At 41.8% G+C, this 17507-nt stretch overlaps 1 protein-coding gene across 10 annotated transcripts in view; it reads right to left on the reverse strand.

Annotated features, from left to right (window-relative positions):
* gpat2 (glycerol-3-phosphate acyltransferase 2, mitochondrial) overlaps nt 1-17507 on the reverse strand; it is a 149720-nt gene that overhangs the window by 42739 nt on the left and 89474 nt on the right. For 6 of the 10 annotated variants that reach the window (XM_037778112.1, XM_037778107.1, XM_037778106.1 and 3 more), the window contains 2 exons: nt 3677-3780; nt 442-552 (listed from right to left, as the gene is read on the reverse strand). In XM_037778112.1, the coding sequence (XP_037634040.1) occupies nt 442-552; nt 3677-3748 (183 nt within the window). In that variant the 5' untranslated portion in view covers nt 3749-3780. Of the gene's footprint in view, nt 1-441; nt 553-3676; nt 3781-11611; nt 11746-12120; nt 12337-17507 lie in introns of those variants that run through there. The other 4 variants (XM_037778114.1, XM_037778115.1, XM_037778111.1 and 1 more) reach the window with 3 other exon arrangements.

The raw sequence follows: 17507 nt of genomic DNA on the forward strand, positions 1-17507 counted from the left end.
TCCATAGTAGAAGGCAGAGCTATGATCACATTATCCTGTTTGAGGTGGTGTTCACACATGTTTTACGATACTATATCGTTCTAGGAGAGACGATTAGCGTACCGTTGCCATAGAAAACGCCGGTTCCGGTTCAGTGACACGACACGCCTGAAGTTGCGCCCATAATTCATGCAAGGCATCATGGGGGCTAGGAATAAGGTGGATAAAAAGGCACATGCAGCTGGAGGATGCCATCAAAACTGGGACATCTTTAAATTCACCAAAGAAGCTTAATGTGTCATGCATAGTCAGTATATTTTCAGTCAGTCAATTGAATTTGTTGGATGGTGTCAACATACAGACTACCTCTCTCATTTCATTAGTCTACCTCTCTTCTCCTCTCCTCTCCACTCCTTTCTCTCTCTCTAACCTTCTCCGACCTCGACGCTGCTCTACACTCACCAGACTGTCGGGGGTGCACTGGTGGCAGCACTGGCCAACAGTCGGTCTGAACTTGCCCAGACAGGGAGGCACCGTCTTCAGCTTTTTCTTGATCTTCATTTCCCACGACAGCTGAGAGTGGGAAAAGAAACACAAACAAATGAATTACACAAACAAAGTGTCACAGACACAGGGATCAGGTGTTTCTCTTATTTTGTCCACCCCAATTAAATCAAAGCTAAATAACAGAAACACCTCTGTAAACTACATCCTCCAGCCGTAGAGTCAAATCAACACCTCTCTAAAGGGCTGTTCACATGTTGCGTCTAAAAACGCGTGGAAAACGCCAGCTGTGCCGCTTTCATGCTTTTATCTAAGGTGCATGGGAGGTTGCACTCCCGCCGTTGCTAAGCAACCAAAACCTGTGATGTCGATGGCGATGAAGTTGCTGTAATTTAGCAGTAAAACCTCACTGACTAAACTGAAGAGACTTCATTTTGAGTGGAAAACAGCTGACTATTTGTAAAATTAAAACACATTTGCCGGTTCTTTCACTGCAACAGTGGTTCCCAACCTGGGGTCGGGCCCCCCTTAGGAGGTGCGCCAGGATTTGTCTGCTCTGAGGTTGTCAAAATTATATTTACACATGTATAACTAAAATCATAATGACATACTTACTGGATAATGTATACAAAAGTCTGCATTAGGGCTGTCAATTGATTAAAATATCTAATCGCCATTAATCGCAAATATTTTACCTGTACAAATGTACCTTAAAGGGAGATTTGTCAAGTATTTAATACCCTTATCAACATGGGAGTGGGCAAATATGCTGCTTTATGCAAATTTATGTATATATTTATTACTGAAAATCAATTATCAAAACAAAACAATGGTCTATTAGTTACAATGATATCATATGAATTTGTTTTTATTAGGGCTGTCAATCGATTAAAATGTTTAATCGCATTTAATCGCATGATTGTCCATAGTTAATCCTGATTAATCGCACATTTATCTGTTCAAAATGTATCTTAAAGGGAGATTTGTCATGTATTTAATACTATATCAACATGAGAGTGGATAAATATGCTGCTTTATGCAAATGTATGGTCCAGAAACCCTCACAGGTACTGCATTTAGCATAAAAAATATGCTCAAATCATAACATGGCAAACTGCAGCCCATCCTGCGTAGGATGGTTTCTGACTCATCTGATCCAACATTTCCAATAAATCCGGAGCGGTGTAAAGTCCAAAAGTCCAAAAGATTTATCATTGAAAAAAGATAGATGTAATTATTTCAAAAATGTTTTCATTAAAAGAAATATTCTGCTTCAATCCATATTTGTTAGCCTTTAACCTTTCAAAAACAACAGCTTTTGTTCAAGGAAAATAGGTTGGGAACCACTGATGAACCAGCCACGCTTCTAAAATAAGGTCAGGGGTAAAATCTGATTACTGACGTGCTGCATTTATACACAGATTCACAGGTCACTGCAGGGCATGTAAACATGTCCTCTACCTGTGTAACCTGACAGGAGCCTGTTCTCTCGTGTTAAATTACTGTCTGCGAGCTACGTTTGATTTCACCGGCTCTTCAGAAATATAACAGCACTGGAAAATTAAAAAGAGAGAGAAGAAATAGCCATTTTAAATGCTTTGATTCTTGAGTTTGTGATTGGGTTAACTCTGAATCCATGGGAGGATGCAACTTCCAGTGCTGTAAATATTAATACAGGCCCTATATGAGACCCGGTATCAGGCAATCAGTGCACATCAGGTATAAACAGCTCACAGGCCCGACTGTGTACTGTATACTAATCAGACTTAAGGTCTCCTGTAGCATGTCGACCGCCGGTCAGACGCACAAATATTTGTGTTATGCAACGCTGCCCATTAATTATCATGCATTGTGTGCGTGTGGGCCGTTACCGCGTCTGAAATGAAGTGCTAGTTAGGATTCAGACTGATTACCCTGTTTAGACGAAATGAGCTAATGAATCTCCTGAAATCAATAACACTTTCTCCAGGTTGAATGATGATGATGGATTCCGGTTAACGGAGCAGCTGACTGAACCAGTGCCTTGCACAAGAAAAGGTCGATTTAAAGACAAAAGATTACTGTAATGACAAAAGCCTCGATCAAACTATCAATAATTGAAATGATCATACTAGTTCAGAGGAAAGGTAAACAGAAAAAAAGGCCTTGAGGGTCCACGTATAGAGGGTGCTGGAGAGATGTAAAGCCCCCTGAGGCTAATTTGTGATGTTGGTCTTTATAAATAAAATTGACTTGAAGTAAAAACAGTGAATTATTCAGGTGTGTAGGCAAAGTTTTAGTATCATCAGGCTAAAACCACATACCAGCATGTCTTAAATTGAGCTGTCAATTGATTCAAATATTTTATATATTAATCGCAAGATTGTCGATAGTTAATTGTGTCACTACAGTAAAAAAAGCAATAGGTTTGCAATAAAAAACACATGCAAGTAGTTGGAATAAGAAGTTTAAACTAAAGGTTGTTTCATAAATTTGTATGATTGAATTTGTGCTGATTCAAAGACAGTGTATTGAAATGCTGAATGACTTTAAAACAGCTCAGTTATTTTATTTTATTTTATAATGAAGAGGTCTTTATTTGCCTGGCACAAAAGGGGAATAAATAACAGAAACAAAATAAACAAATGGTATCGGTATCGGCCAAATTGTTATTTTTAAACATCGGTATCGGCCCAGAATTTTGCAATCGTGCATCCCTATTTAGGAGTAATGTATTTATAGAACAAACAACGAGCTTGTTATCCATCCCCCTGGCAGTCATGGCGACAACACGACTCTGGGAAGTCATCGTGCCAAACTGTTGTTAGACAAGTAAGAGTTACAGCACCCAACTCCCCATAAAAAACACAGAATGTTGTTTTTATAATTCTATTTGCGTCCGGATTAAACAAACAAGATATAACGTGTTAATTTGTGAGGTTTAGATGTGTTGGTTAATCGCCTCTGAGCTCCAGCTCCACACTTAATACATGAACAGACATAAGACTAGTAAAACATCTCTTCATTCTCTGCTGGATCAGAATGACTCACTGATGCATCACATCCTGTGATTTGGTAAACATCAAACAGGACGGAGCACATGTGGCCGAGCATGTTCTCTTGTGATTGAGAAGAACAAAGAGTCTGAGATCGGTGCGTATGGAGCAAAGTGGGAGACGACAGAGGGAGAGAGCCATGCAGGCAGCTTTCTTACAGCAGGTCTATTCTGTTGAATCGGTGGAAGGACCATGTCTTTGTTTATCCCGTCATTCTTCTCCTGCACCATGGTGAGCTCCCTGCAGACTTCTACTCAGCGACCTAGCAGAGAAAAGATCAGAGTATATCATACAGTGGCGTGTTAAAACAGTGCACTTTGTGTTGAGTAAAAAAGGATTGTTTGTGAGCACATTTTAAGGAGCTTTTCAGTAAAAGACCAATTTTGTGATTTTTCAGCGGGCAGTGCTTTCAGAAAAGGCTTCATCTCTCCAATTTAAGGAAATAAACACATCCACTTGTGCACAAACAATCTCAGTGTGACATAAAATTGTTTTTTGTCCTTGGGTCCTTGCAGGGGAGAGTTGGCAGCCCTCACCGATCTATCACCATGTGCCCACAGCTACAATTTCACTCAACTAACCAGCACTTCTTCCAAACGTCCCTTCATTCTTTTCAGTTAAAGGAAAGTAGCTTCTTGCTGCCGGTTTCCTCATTGCTTTCCTCAAACTTTGCTTCAAAAGTTTTGTGCTTGCTTGTATGCAGGAAGGAATAAAACAAGGACAGAACAACCATTAAGAGATTAGAGATTGAGAGAAACTCAAGGCCGTCTTTGCTCAGCAAACTCCCAGGTGGAGCACGGCAAACACTCAGTAGTGGGTTATAAATCATTAAAAGCAGGGTACATAGGCATCAGCTGAAAAACAGCTCTTATGTAACCGATGCTGGTCTCCTTGCCCGCTCGGAAACACGGTAATGAGAGTTGGCAACGTAGGTCACAATGTAATTTGATCTAGCTTAAACAGGTTACCTAATTGATAGCGTTGGCTGTGCCTGAGCTCAAATGAGTAATCATCTGAGATTAAGGTGGATTTAATACAGATCAAGAGGCAGCGCATGCTGGAGGAGGCTACGGCAGTATAAAAGACACCTTCCTGAGAGAGCCTCCCTCTAGTTTTACGTAAGGCTTTGTTTCTACTACAAAAGGATGAAGACGGAGCCTGCTGTCATCCTGTGGCACAAACTGTCTCTAATAATCTCTCTGTGGTTACACCCATCACATTCAGGGGTTTCATTAGGTTCAACTAGTGCAACGCCTGTACGGAGCGACCGAACAAAGAGTGTAGAAGCAAAGAGACGAAACTCCGGTGTTTTTATAACAGCTGCCATTTTGGACTAAAAACGCTTCTTATATTTATTATTTATTGTTCAGCACAGGCCATTTATAAAGGCCACAATAGAATAGAAATAATTTTGTTTCACTTTTGTACGCCACTTTTTACTGGCATCCGGTCGCTTTGAGTCCAAAGTAGTGGAGGCGTAGCTTTGCATTGACTATCACTTCTTTGGGCCGATTGCTTGCCTCCTGGAAGTGCTGCTTGTAGCATTGTTGGGGGGTGTGCTCGTTCAGAGTACGTAGCCATTCGGAGTGCGTGGCCCGTTCGGAGCGGGCCGATTGCTTGGCTCAAGCGTTGTCGAGAACCGCTCATTGACTCCAGGGAAGTGAAGAAGAGTTCGGTTGTAGCGTTAGTATATCCAGCATGCAGCAGCAAAAGTGAACTGCAGTCCAAGAGCCGCGGACGACATGCTCGACTCATGCTGCAATACGCAGAGCCCCGAAGCCCCCCCGCCCTCGCTGCTGAATAGAGCATTTTACAAGAAAAGATGACGGTCAATATATGTAGAGCCTTTACTTTGATCTCTAATGTTGGATGGCTGTGTGTCTGGCCTCTCCAGTCAAGCGCAACGCAGCGCACATCGGCTGTGACCGCTCTGTCCTCCGCACGGCGATTGCCTCATCAAATCTGAAATATTGCCAAATAGGCACTTTTGCTTTTTGCTTTGACACCAAATCCTCCGCCGTCTCGTCTGTCAACTCTCTCTATTCCTGTGTGTGAAATCTGCTTCTACGTGCTGAGACTCCATATGGAGCAGACACTTTCACTTTCAGTTCCGACTATGAAGTGATAACACGGCGCTGACATGCAAAAATGAATTAAATAGGTTTTATTTCTTTAAAAAAAAAGCAAGTAAGTGGGCAAGTAAGGTAATCGGTGTGTGCTCAACCATCGTGTAACACCGGTAACACCGACTACCACGGCAAACCTATAGAGCGTTACTGCTTGGTTATTCAAAATGTATTAATATTGAATGTGTCGCGTGTCCAAATTAAACCAACTTCAACACTGCACATCCTCAGGTCCCCAGCAACACACCCGCCAAGCGTGAAGTAGATCGGAGGGACGGTTCTCAAGATATGCGACGGACACACACACACGCAAGCGTACATAAATACGTACAGACAGAGATTCCTCGCTTTATAGTTAGATGGAAGACTTGTCTTTGGCATCTGTGTCCCCTCTGTTAATCCCACTCTGCCCCATTAATTTTGCTAATTAAAATTTAAGACGTCCCCACTGGGAGATGCTCCATTTCAACTGGCTCAAGTTCCCACATTCATTACTCGACTCTGGTGGGAACAAAGGCATTGATAAGAGGGTCCCAGGGCTGCTGCGATGCTTCGCAGGTGCAGAGGGTGACGGAGGAGACAAGGCAGCAAAAACGGGGTAGCGTGTAACACTATAAATTAAACCGGCAGAGATTCAGGAAAAGATTTTAATGAGGTTAAATAAGCTACTCCAGAAGGGAATACATGACGTCAAGAGACAGCAGTATGCCAAGGCCACTAACAACAAAGAGTCTTATTATCCTCACACAGTCTTCCCTGTCAACAACATACAACATAATTCACACAGTGACGCCACACGCTCCTCCTCCTATTTATGCTAGCTTAGTTCATCCTCTCCTCACGTTAATTGATCAATTATAGCCTTTAATTAATATGCTGTAGTTTGCTAATGTGATAGCCAAAGAACTAAGTGGGCCCATGATGAGAAAAGATTAAAAATCAGAAGCCATTACGAGCTGCCAGGTCAGATTAGATTGGAATTAATTTTAGAGCAGCAGTCAAAGTGATGGCGGTCGGTGCGTTCGAGTCTATTCCCAAAACTGCTCAGTGATTAGAGGGGGGCTTTAAATACACATAGGGTCTATTTGAAAAGGGAGACAGACGTGGAGAGATAAGTTAAACTCAATCAGATCAGATATCTTAAATTGTCAATATATATACAACTCAACCAATCCACAGAATTTTTCCCCGGAAGGAAATATTTTGAACATATTAAAGTTAAATGCATCAATCTGGAGCACTTTGAGAGGAAAATAACGAGGCTAGATCTATGAAGAACTTTGTGCTCTAGTAAACAATAAATCATGAAGGTTGTATGGTTATGAATGCTGATGGCAAAAAAGTCACACAGCATAAGCACGGTAAACGAGACGGGGTGCTGACATCGCCACAGACCCGTCACACTGAGGACAGTCCACCCCGTTTCACAGCCGCGAATCCCGTCCGTCCCTACAGGTAGAGAGGGCGCACTGCGCAGCGAGAACTCCACGGCCCCCGGGCAGCGGCGAGGGTTAGCTGTAAAACTCACAGTCGGGCCTTTCAAAGCAGACCTCGGTCACGGCGCACCGGAAGATGTGCCCGGCAAGGACCAGCCCATCAGTTGAGAAGTGTAAAAATATTTTCAGTTCATCGGGCGGTTGTGGCTCAAAGCAGGTCGTCCACCAATCGGAAGGTCGGTGATTCGATCCCCGGCTGCTCCAGGTCACATGTCGATGTGTCCTTGAGCAAGACACTAACCCCAAATTGCTCCCGAAGGCTTAACCATCGGTGCGTGAATGAGTATTTAGATTAGATCCTGATGGGTAAAGTTGGCACCTTAGCAGCCTCTGCCATCAGTGTATGAATGTGTGTGTGAATGGGTGAATGCTGACATGCAGTTTAAAGCGCTTTGAGTGGTCAGAAGACTAGAAAAGCGCTATATAAATGCAAGTCCATTTACCATTATGAAACTGTGGCGCGCTGAATGTCAGATCACTTTGATTTCATTTGAATTAGGCTACAAAATAGTTGATTATGATTGGATAAAGATGCACACTCTGCTCCGCCAATTGCAAAATCTGGATAAAAATATTATTCAGTGCTTTTTAATGGGCATCAACCTCACGTAAATAAAGGCTTCAGTTCAGGTGAGACTCAGCTGAGATGGAGCCGTGCAGACAGCTGCTGCACAGATTCAAATGAGAGCGTATCTGTAGAGTAAAAACACAGGACACCCTCCTGTCTTGACATGCACGGGGCAGACGGGAACGATTGAAACGTCCTTTGCAATATAGTGCGATTTGATTTGATTAGCGACCTTAAAAAGAAAGTGGGACAGGGCTGTAAAGTGGGGGGGCCAATGGCCCCTTGGCGCCCATGATGTAGAAGTGATGTACTGCTACAAAAAATTAATCAAGTTAATTGTGACTTTTCTCATGCAAGTCCAAATGCCAGGACGATGGGTGAGTTTCTATTAAATGCAAAGAAAATGAAGAGCAATGCGAGACCTCAAGGTCACAAACAACAACAAAAGCCATGTGGCTGAAGTCACTACGACAATATGTAACCATGGCACACAATGTACTGTAGAGTGAATAGAGGACTCCCACAGCCGTATACAGTTTGTTTGTGCCACTTAAGCAACCTGACCTGAAAATACTGAAGAGCAGCACTGCCATTAATAACCTGACAAGAAACCAAGTGGAAGCTTTGTCTGTGCTGAATGCCGACATCGTGAGTATAATACACCAAAGACACAGAAACAGCCACATGGATTACAAACCAAGGTCACTGTGGGTGTGTATTTGACTGAGAGTCAACAAGGAAATGTTAGCTACAATTTCCCAAGTTACAGCTTTTAGAGTAAAATGTGTTAAAGTAAAAAATATAGAATGACTGCCAATTCACAATTTATTTGGAAAAAGCCACCTGCTGCTGAGCACAATGGAGCCACTGCAACACCTCCTGCAGCCGCAACTTGTTTACTGATCCACTTTGTTTTGTATGCAGCCTCGGCTGAAGTTCACGCTGCATACAAATCAACTTTTTTCTCCTTGCTTGAATAAACTTCCTTGGCATTTATATGGAGAAGAATCAGCCAAATCTACAAGTCTCTCTCTCTTTTCTAATCTTGCAATCTTGAACACCTCACAAAAATCAGCAAGTCGTCCTTTCTAAGCTGCAACAAGCTCATTAGCCTAATGATCAAACATGAAAGGCGACGCCCAGGAAAGAGCAGTCATCCATCTTTGGACATTTTTGGGAAATCCAGCATCTACATCCAGAAGTAAAGACATAATTAAGTAATTAAAAGCTTTTCTACAAGATGATGGCAACACCACAACACAATTAACAGTCATTAAAGCTCCCCTCCAGTGTGTTTTGGCATTTCTATTTTTCATATTTATTTGAGTCATTTCCTGACTAAGTTGATTAGCCACTGTTTGCCAATTATTTTTTGACAAATAACTTAGTTTTGTGCTCAAAGTTAAAAAAAAAGATGGTTGTTGGTAAAATGGGAATATGACGTAAGAATATAGTAGAAGCTGAAGGTCAGACGTCATCCTCCAAGATAACGCAGGCGCACTCTGAGCGGCAGAGTCTTTCTAGTTAGTTAGCTAGTTAGGTGTAGTTAGCTAGCCCAACTTGTTGCATTAGCTAACTGAGGGTTTTCATTTTATTTTTTAGTTTCCGTCAACCTTCCTTTAGTGTGTTTATTTTCACAATGGCATTTGTGTGTACGGTGCAATCAACGCAGTGGATTACATGAAACCCCACCGGCAGAATTAACACAACACACTGACGGTCTCTCTCTCTCGCTCTCTTCTTTACCGTCTCCTGCCGGAGATAATTAACGGAAAGCAGTTGATGCCGTTTTGGAGGTTTGCGGGACTCTAACAGGTCCAGACGCCGGGCAGTGCACAACTCTTCAGCCCAAAAAGAAAACAAGAGAAAAGTCTCGTTGGTGTGGTGTCGGTGCTGGAACTGAGGCCAGAGCGGCTGGTGTTAGCACCTCCAAAACATCCCGAAACTCCATTTCAAACGGCAGACCTCGACAACATGTCTGTCCATCCTGAAGAAGAGAGTCGGTGTGTTGCGCTAATTCTTGTCTCATTTGTGGTCTGATAAACAGTAAATCCATCTAAACTGGGTTGAAAAACGATGCACTCTGGTTGCCATGGTAATGAATTACATCTGACTATTAACCAGATTGATACTATAGATAGAACTATTGAGAAAGAACATTAACCAAAAAACAGGAAGTAAAACTGGCTGGTGGGGGGCTTTTAATTGACAATTTTGAGTTTCTACATCTTTAAACATTATCTGACAGGAATGGGAAATAAACTCATCTTTATCTCTTTGAGTGTTTGCAAACAGGATAAGTGTCATTAAGACGTCTGCACCTGCAGGAAAGTCCCTATTACAGACCAGACTAATTGGTGGAAAGCAGACACGGAGTGTTATTGCAATAAAAGAGATTAACATCAATGTGAGCCAAGTGATCGTGCAAATTACCGATTACCAGGAAATCAATACGATGCAGCCCTAGACAGGAATAAAAGGGCTTCTTTGTAACCGGGACTGTTTGACGTAATCATAAGTCCTGTATATCAAGTCTGTGAGCGGCTGACCTTATTTGACAACAATCATTCACTTAGTTACATGATATGGTGGAAAAAACATCTATAGCCAACATGTGATGACAATAAATGTGACAAATTGCTGCTGTTGGCAGAGAATTTCTCCTCACACTGAAAACGTTCAATATGAGAATCGCTTTAGCAAGGAAGGAATAAATGAGAAAAGCCAGTGGTACACAGTGTACTTGGGTTTAGCGTTAATAACAATATCTGAATCTAGTTTATTGCCAAGTAGGTTTCCACATATTTTCAAATACTTTGCTTTAGTGTGTTGGTACATAAACATGGTCAGAGAAAATGAAGTGAAAATAAAAGCAAGTATTAAAAAACCAAGAAACATAAATATAGAATAAAGAAAACAATAAAAATATACAATAAATATATGAAAAAATGCTCAGGATGTCAAAGCTAGAGTTAGATTCTGGCATCATATGAAATATCACTTTCAAACCCCCACAAAAGGGGGGCGTTCATGTGAACTCTTCTCATGAACATGACCCCATTTGAAGGCACCACATGTAGCTGTGAACGTAGGTGTAGCACACAGTGTATGTACAGTTCATTTGTCGGTGGATAAATGCTACGAGGTTACAACTCGCTCCGCTCTAGCGAGCCAGAGACCGGAGACAACTTCCTGTATCTGTAACTCCGGCTCTGCCTCTTAAGGTGGGATGTTAAGGTGGACCAGCTTTTCTCCTTAAAGAAACGAGCCGCTCCTCTGAATTTTTATCAGCTTTTTAATTAATTATTAATATTTATTTTAACCGTTTTAACCGATAGCGTTAATCGGTTAAAGTTCTTAACGTCGGTTAACGGTTAAACGGTTAATTATTAACATCCCTAATTGACAGCCATAAATACTATTAAAATATGCACAACACATCTGAATTAAAATGGAAGAGCTGTGCAGTTTTCAGAGCATGGCTTTGACATGCTTATCAGCCTTCTTAAACAAGCCAATGGGGACCGAGGATTGTGCTCGACAGGCAGATAGAGAACGCCACAGGGACTACAACGTGGAGGGCTTTTATTTACATTCTGCAAGTAAACCACGCTATTCGAAAAGAATGTTAATGTAGTAAACACCCACATTTATGCAGCCGGATGCATCAGCTGTCCCTGTTGGATTGCACGCACACACACACACACGCACGCACACGCACACACACGCACACACACACACACACACACACACACACACACACACACACACACACACACACACACACACACACACACACACACACACACAGAAAATCAATCTGTGAATCAGTAGTTGTGTGTGTGTGTGTGTCATGGAGCCACAGAGGACCATTGATTTCCCAGAACAAAAGGAATTCTTTACCTTTACTCTCTGCTCTCTTCCGCTCTTTAGTTTCACACTGCTTTTGCATTAAAGTCCGCTGTACAGTGCTTCAGTCTGACAGCCAACAATCAAATTAAAAACACTGTTACAGAACTATGAATAATTTCTAATATCTGTCTGTTTACAGGTGTGCAAAGATCACTTGATCTTGCATGGCGGTGTTTGTTTCTGTTACTCAGTCTGGTGTAAAATGTAAAAAAGAAATGCTACTTTTTTTTCACCATGATACAGCAGCTATTTGTTTATCTCAGCTGTCCTCTGGATACTAAGTTCATACAGTATTACTTTTGTTAAACAGAGCGTCATTTAAAGCTACACATCCATGGCTCACCCAAGGTGTTTTCACTTAATATGCCGGATTAGTTCTCTTCTTGGGTAGAGATGTTCTGATACCATTTTTCAACAAGGAGATACCCTAGGTATGTTGAACTCGCTTCATAGTACAGGCCTCAGGATTTTATTGCAGAGGTGAACATGCAAAACCTTACAGGCAGGTACAGGTTCCAGGTTGAGGTTTTAGGTTTTAGGTACAAGAAGGCAGGTAAGCAGGCAGATAGGCAGGTGCAGGTGGCTCAAAAGCAAAGACAAAAGCACATAGCAACATAGAAATCTAATTAAATTGGTCTGCCGCTAGCTGACGAGGGCTAATGAGAAAGAGATGCAGTTGCGAGGGGTAGGCAGGGAAAGCCAGGCAACTGCAGAGCAGATGAGGGAAGTGGGAACAGGTGTGGTCAGGTGATGGGAAAGGAGAGAAAATCTAAGAGTATTTGATGGATGGATGGAAAATGGCAATTAAAAGGCTTAAGGAAGACGGACTGTGGCTGTAGAGAAGGGCCAGAGAGAGACAATGCAGGGGGCTGGAGATGAGAGTGGACTGAGACCGACTGTGACACCAATTACCAACCCGGGGATCAGACCAGAGTCAATCACCGGAGTGACCACATAATGCTTCACACTCACACACTGATTTTCACTCAAATATGACGCAAATTGCCCGCAGGGTGCAGCCTGGTTGCAATTAAGGAGAGCAGCATGCTGCAACACCAGCGGGCCGAGGTGCACAAAACACAGCAGAATACAAGCGTAGAAACGAAAGCATCCAATCTTGATCAGCTTTATTTTAACCAGTGTGATCCATTCAAAAATAAAGATAGAGATCCCATTATTTATTTTTTTTGCGGCTTTTTAAGAGGACATGAAGCTTGCATGTTTTGGCACCAGTGCCCAAATATATTAGAAAAACCACCTTGCCTAAAATCTGATTTTAAAAAGTTGTTAAAGGGACTATTTGTAACTTTCAGAAATTATTGTTAACAGCGACACCTGTGGCTGTTAAGCCAACGAAAGTCAGCGCCGGGCTCGCGCTTGCTCGCTCTAAATAGACATGAATGAGCATCGCTCAAAACAGTGAGGTGACACACGTCAGCTAAAACCACAATATCACTCTATATTTCAGCTGCTTGGCAGTAATGTTAGCTGACCAGACGAAGGTCTCTCCATGAATCAATGCTGGCTTTTCCTGCTCAGCCTCCGGTGTCTCCCTCTCCAGAGGGAGACACCGGTGGCTGAGCAGGAAAAGCGGGTCGGTGACGGAGCTCCACAGCGAGACACGTTATCGCCTCCCCGACCGGGTGCCGGTGTCTCCCAACTGCGCCTGCAGGGAGACACCGGCACCCAGTCGGAGACGATAACGTTTCTCTCTGCGGAGCCCCGTCACTTCACAAGACACGGAAAACCTCTGTTGGTCTGGAGGAGCTGCAGCATTTATTTTTACACAAACATGTGTAGTGAGCGCGCGTTCACGTCTAGAGGTGGAGTGAGATAGCGAGGACACGCGCGCGCTGTGTGACTGAAGGCAAGCAGGCAGAGGAGACGAGGTTCCGGCCACACGTGAGCGTGCATATGCAAGCGCATATATGAGCGCGCATGTGTCCCGAACTGGTACATTTATACGATTAAAAAGTTACAAGCAGTCCCTTTAATACCACATATATGACAAATTTATTTGGTCATTTCTACCTAGTTATCTAGCTAGCGAGCCGCCATTTTGGACTGGCGTCATTGCATCCGTATCAGGGTTGGTTCGCCTCTGGCGGTTTCAAGGATGGACCATCAGACAAAAAAGTAAAGTAAGATATCGCTCCAAAAGTAAATTATTAGTGCTTTACGTTGGTTCAATTCATTTAGCTGCTTAAGGTTCAGGGTCCATGGTATTGTGCATGCTGACTCACTGTTCCACTGTCATGACTTACTGGGACACATTTTTCCTTGTATGACAAGTCAAAATGTCTGCAGTGATAAAGGCCTGTTAAGGCTGATTGATACGTTTCAACTTTACTAATTATTATGGTTTGTTTTTGGCCGTGGTTTATTGTTGAAATATCTCAAATGTAATGATTATGATCGTTTTCTCCCCTTTGGGTGACCCCACTTATCTAGTCACAAAAGACAAGGCCCAGACGGAGCGATAAAAACATCAAATGTTTGTGTGAGAGAGATAATAAGACAGAAAAAGAGAGAATTGCTGTGACTTTTGATGTTTCTTTCATGAAAACAACATTAAAGCGTGCACAAAAACTGTACAAGATTATGATTGAGGGGAAACCGGAGGGGGGGAGAGGGAGAGACTTGGAAAAAGAGAGATCAGATTGTTTTCGACTAACAGGATCTGATGATAATTACACTGATCATCGTGTTTTTGACTTACAAGATCTGATGATAATTACGCTGATCACTGAGCCGTTTCTATCTGATACTGTGAGATAAAAAGGTTTCTATAATGCACTGGATTCACAAAAAAAAGAGAATGCTAATTACACGTCAGATACCCATCATCTCTCCCCCTTCACACCTCCATATTACTCCCTCTCTCTCCTCTCCTACCGTTAAACAAGTTCTCATCTCTGCCTGACAGCCATGATGTTTTATTAAGCTCGTTGGGATACGAGACACCTGAGCCGACCTGCCAGGGTTCAACAGATTAAGGTGAGGGCGAGAGGCGAGATACCAGCAGCTATGCTTCTCCTAAACTCTGTGGGCCACATAAACATAGATGCATTCAAACAACATGATGCAACCTGATGTCTGATGCAACTGGTTTGTTTGGTAATTGATTCATGAACCAAAAATGTTCAGGAAGAGTTGGCAGCTTTTATGCAACACCTGAGAATAAATTCAGGGTTTTCCCTGCCATTATATAGCTTAGGCGCTGCGCCTAAGCATTTTAGCACACAGGTAGTGGTACCTGGAGGCCCGGATTTGGGAACTATTAATAATATTAATTATAGGCTATTATTGATTGAAGAAGGGAGGTTATTTATCACTATTATTAGTTATTTGCTATTTATATATTTACCTCTACTTCTCTCTCTTTTTTTATTATATGATGTATGATTGTTTACCTGCCTACAAGCAGCTTATTGTCCCCCCACCCCATTTGTCCAGACTATGCTGAATCATTTCCTAGGGGAGGTTATTTAAATGTTATTAATGTGAGTCTCAGATCGGTTTGACTCTGATGAAGACGCAGTTGGTGTCGAAATGCTAGTCTTTAAATAAAATTGACTTCCTTTGGACCTGATCTCTGAAGTCTCTCCTGTTAAAAGGCTATTATTATCATCATCATTAGCAAATCGAACCCGACAGATATATTCAACGGCAGATTTTATTGACCCATATTGGTTTATTCATCAGACCGGAAATACGTCATCCAGAGTTGGCTCTAATGGCCTACTTTAAACAAACCGGGAATAGTAATAACACTATGCCCAAGAGTTGCTGTGTCGTTGGTTGCACCAACAATAAATCCATGTTAAGCCGTGTCCTAAAAAAGATCTAATAGAGGGGCTTTATGGCTCCAAGTTATAGACCAGACCAGCATGGCTTTATGGCTCCAGGCTATAGACCAGACCAGCATGGCGTCATTGCCGAGGCTGCGCTCCGAGTTAGGAGAAAGAAATTCGCCGTCACAGGAGAGGAAATGATGAAAAGCTGTTGTGCAGCGGGTTAACTGAGGCTTTCATACTGAGATTTGAGGCACATACGATATGTGAATATTCACTGTCAGTGTGCTAAATGGCTAAATGATGCTGGTGACAGTGACAAGCATGGCTAGCTAACATTAGCTTGAGTGTGAGGCTGCTGCAGTAATACAGTCATACATTAACGTTATAGCAGCATCAGACTGTCGTCTCCAACTAAATCTAATTAGTGAACAGTTCTCCATAACTTTATTTGTGAATAAATATAAATAATGAAATTTTGATTTACAGTATATGATTTTACCGGCCTAACATTGACAGATTCAATTCAATTCAATTATAATTATATATAATTCAGTAATAATAATGGTCCAAAATGATGTGAAATAGTTTTAAGTCCCAAACCTAAGCTCCGTAAAAGCTCGGGGAAAACCCCTAAAACTGTGTAAACATATGTTAATGGGTCTGTGTGTGTTGGTGCAATGTCAAACATCCGACTTCTCCAAAAGGCTGCATTAATAAGGAACAATGTAAGCTTGTGTGATCAACACCAACTCCTACATAACATCCACTCATCATCCTATTAATTTATAATTTAACTTTAAACAAACGTTTATTTCATCTTTGACCCGCAGCTGCCCTCGTCCCGCAGCAACAGAGACCACATGTGCTGCAGAGAAGGCGCAGAGTGCACTGATCCCGTTGGAAGCATGACTCGGTGGCCTGATATTCATGTGTGAGCCTTTATACACTTCAGTTAGTGGAAATCCTCAGCAGCTGAAAATAACTTCACTGAATCTTATCAAGGCAGAAACACTGAATGAATTCACAGACTGAAGAGACAGACACCGAAGACATTTGGGGGAGAGATTCATCATGAGTGGATGCACTAAAATAACATTTTCAACAGAATGGACTCATTTTCTTGCAGAGATTTCCTGTAAGTCTGGTGTCTTGCATTACGGAGGGATAAACAGCATGGCGGGATTAAGAAAAGGGACAAGCAGCACACTCTTGTGAGCTCTTTCAAAAACTTATCGGAGTTATGAATAATTGGTCGTGTTGAGTTTAAGGGCAGCTGAGAAAGCATTAAGCTACAGCACATTTGAAAAAGGGCAGAAAGAAGGGCTGCAACTAACATTTATTTCTATCACTCTCTCTCTATGCTTATTATTTATCAATTCATCATTTTGTTTTCAATAAAATGTCAGAAAATTGTGAAAAATGGCAATTAAAGTTTTCCAAAACCCAAGGTGACCTCTTCAAATAGCTTGTTTTGTGAACCAACAACACAAAACCCCAAAGATATTTAGTTTTCTGTTTCATTTATGTAGTTTCTATTTTTCTACTAAAGATACAGGTTAAACTACCCGGTATAAGTAAAGGGTAGTTTCATATAATTTGACAGTGAATTTGGGGAATTTTTGCTTAAGTTAAGACTTAAATGATTGTTTCAGCAGATTCATTTTCTCGTCTTTAATGCTTCTAAACTAGGGCTGTCAATCGACTAAAATATTTAATCGCGATTACTCGCATGATTGTCCATAGTTGATTGAGATTAATCGCAAATGAATCGCACATTTTTTATCTGTTCAAAATGAAAGGGAGATTTGTCAAGTATTTAATACTCTTATCAACATGGGAGTGGGCAAATATGCTTGGTTTATGCAAATGTATGTATATATTTATTATTGTAAGTCAATTAACAACACAAAACAATGACAAATATTGTCCAGAAACCCTCACAGGTACTGCATTTAGCATAAAAATATGCTCAAATCATAACATGGCAAACTGCAGCCCAACAGGCAACAACAGCTGTCAGTGTGTCAGTGTGCTGATTTGACTATGACTTGACCCAAACTGCATGTGATTATCATAAACTGGGCATGTCT

This window comes from Sebastes umbrosus, chromosome 8, assembly GCF_015220745.1.
Source record: "Sebastes umbrosus isolate fSebUmb1 chromosome 8, fSebUmb1.pri, whole genome shotgun sequence".
Taxonomy (NCBI): domain Eukaryota; kingdom Metazoa; phylum Chordata; class Actinopteri; order Perciformes; family Sebastidae; genus Sebastes; species Sebastes umbrosus.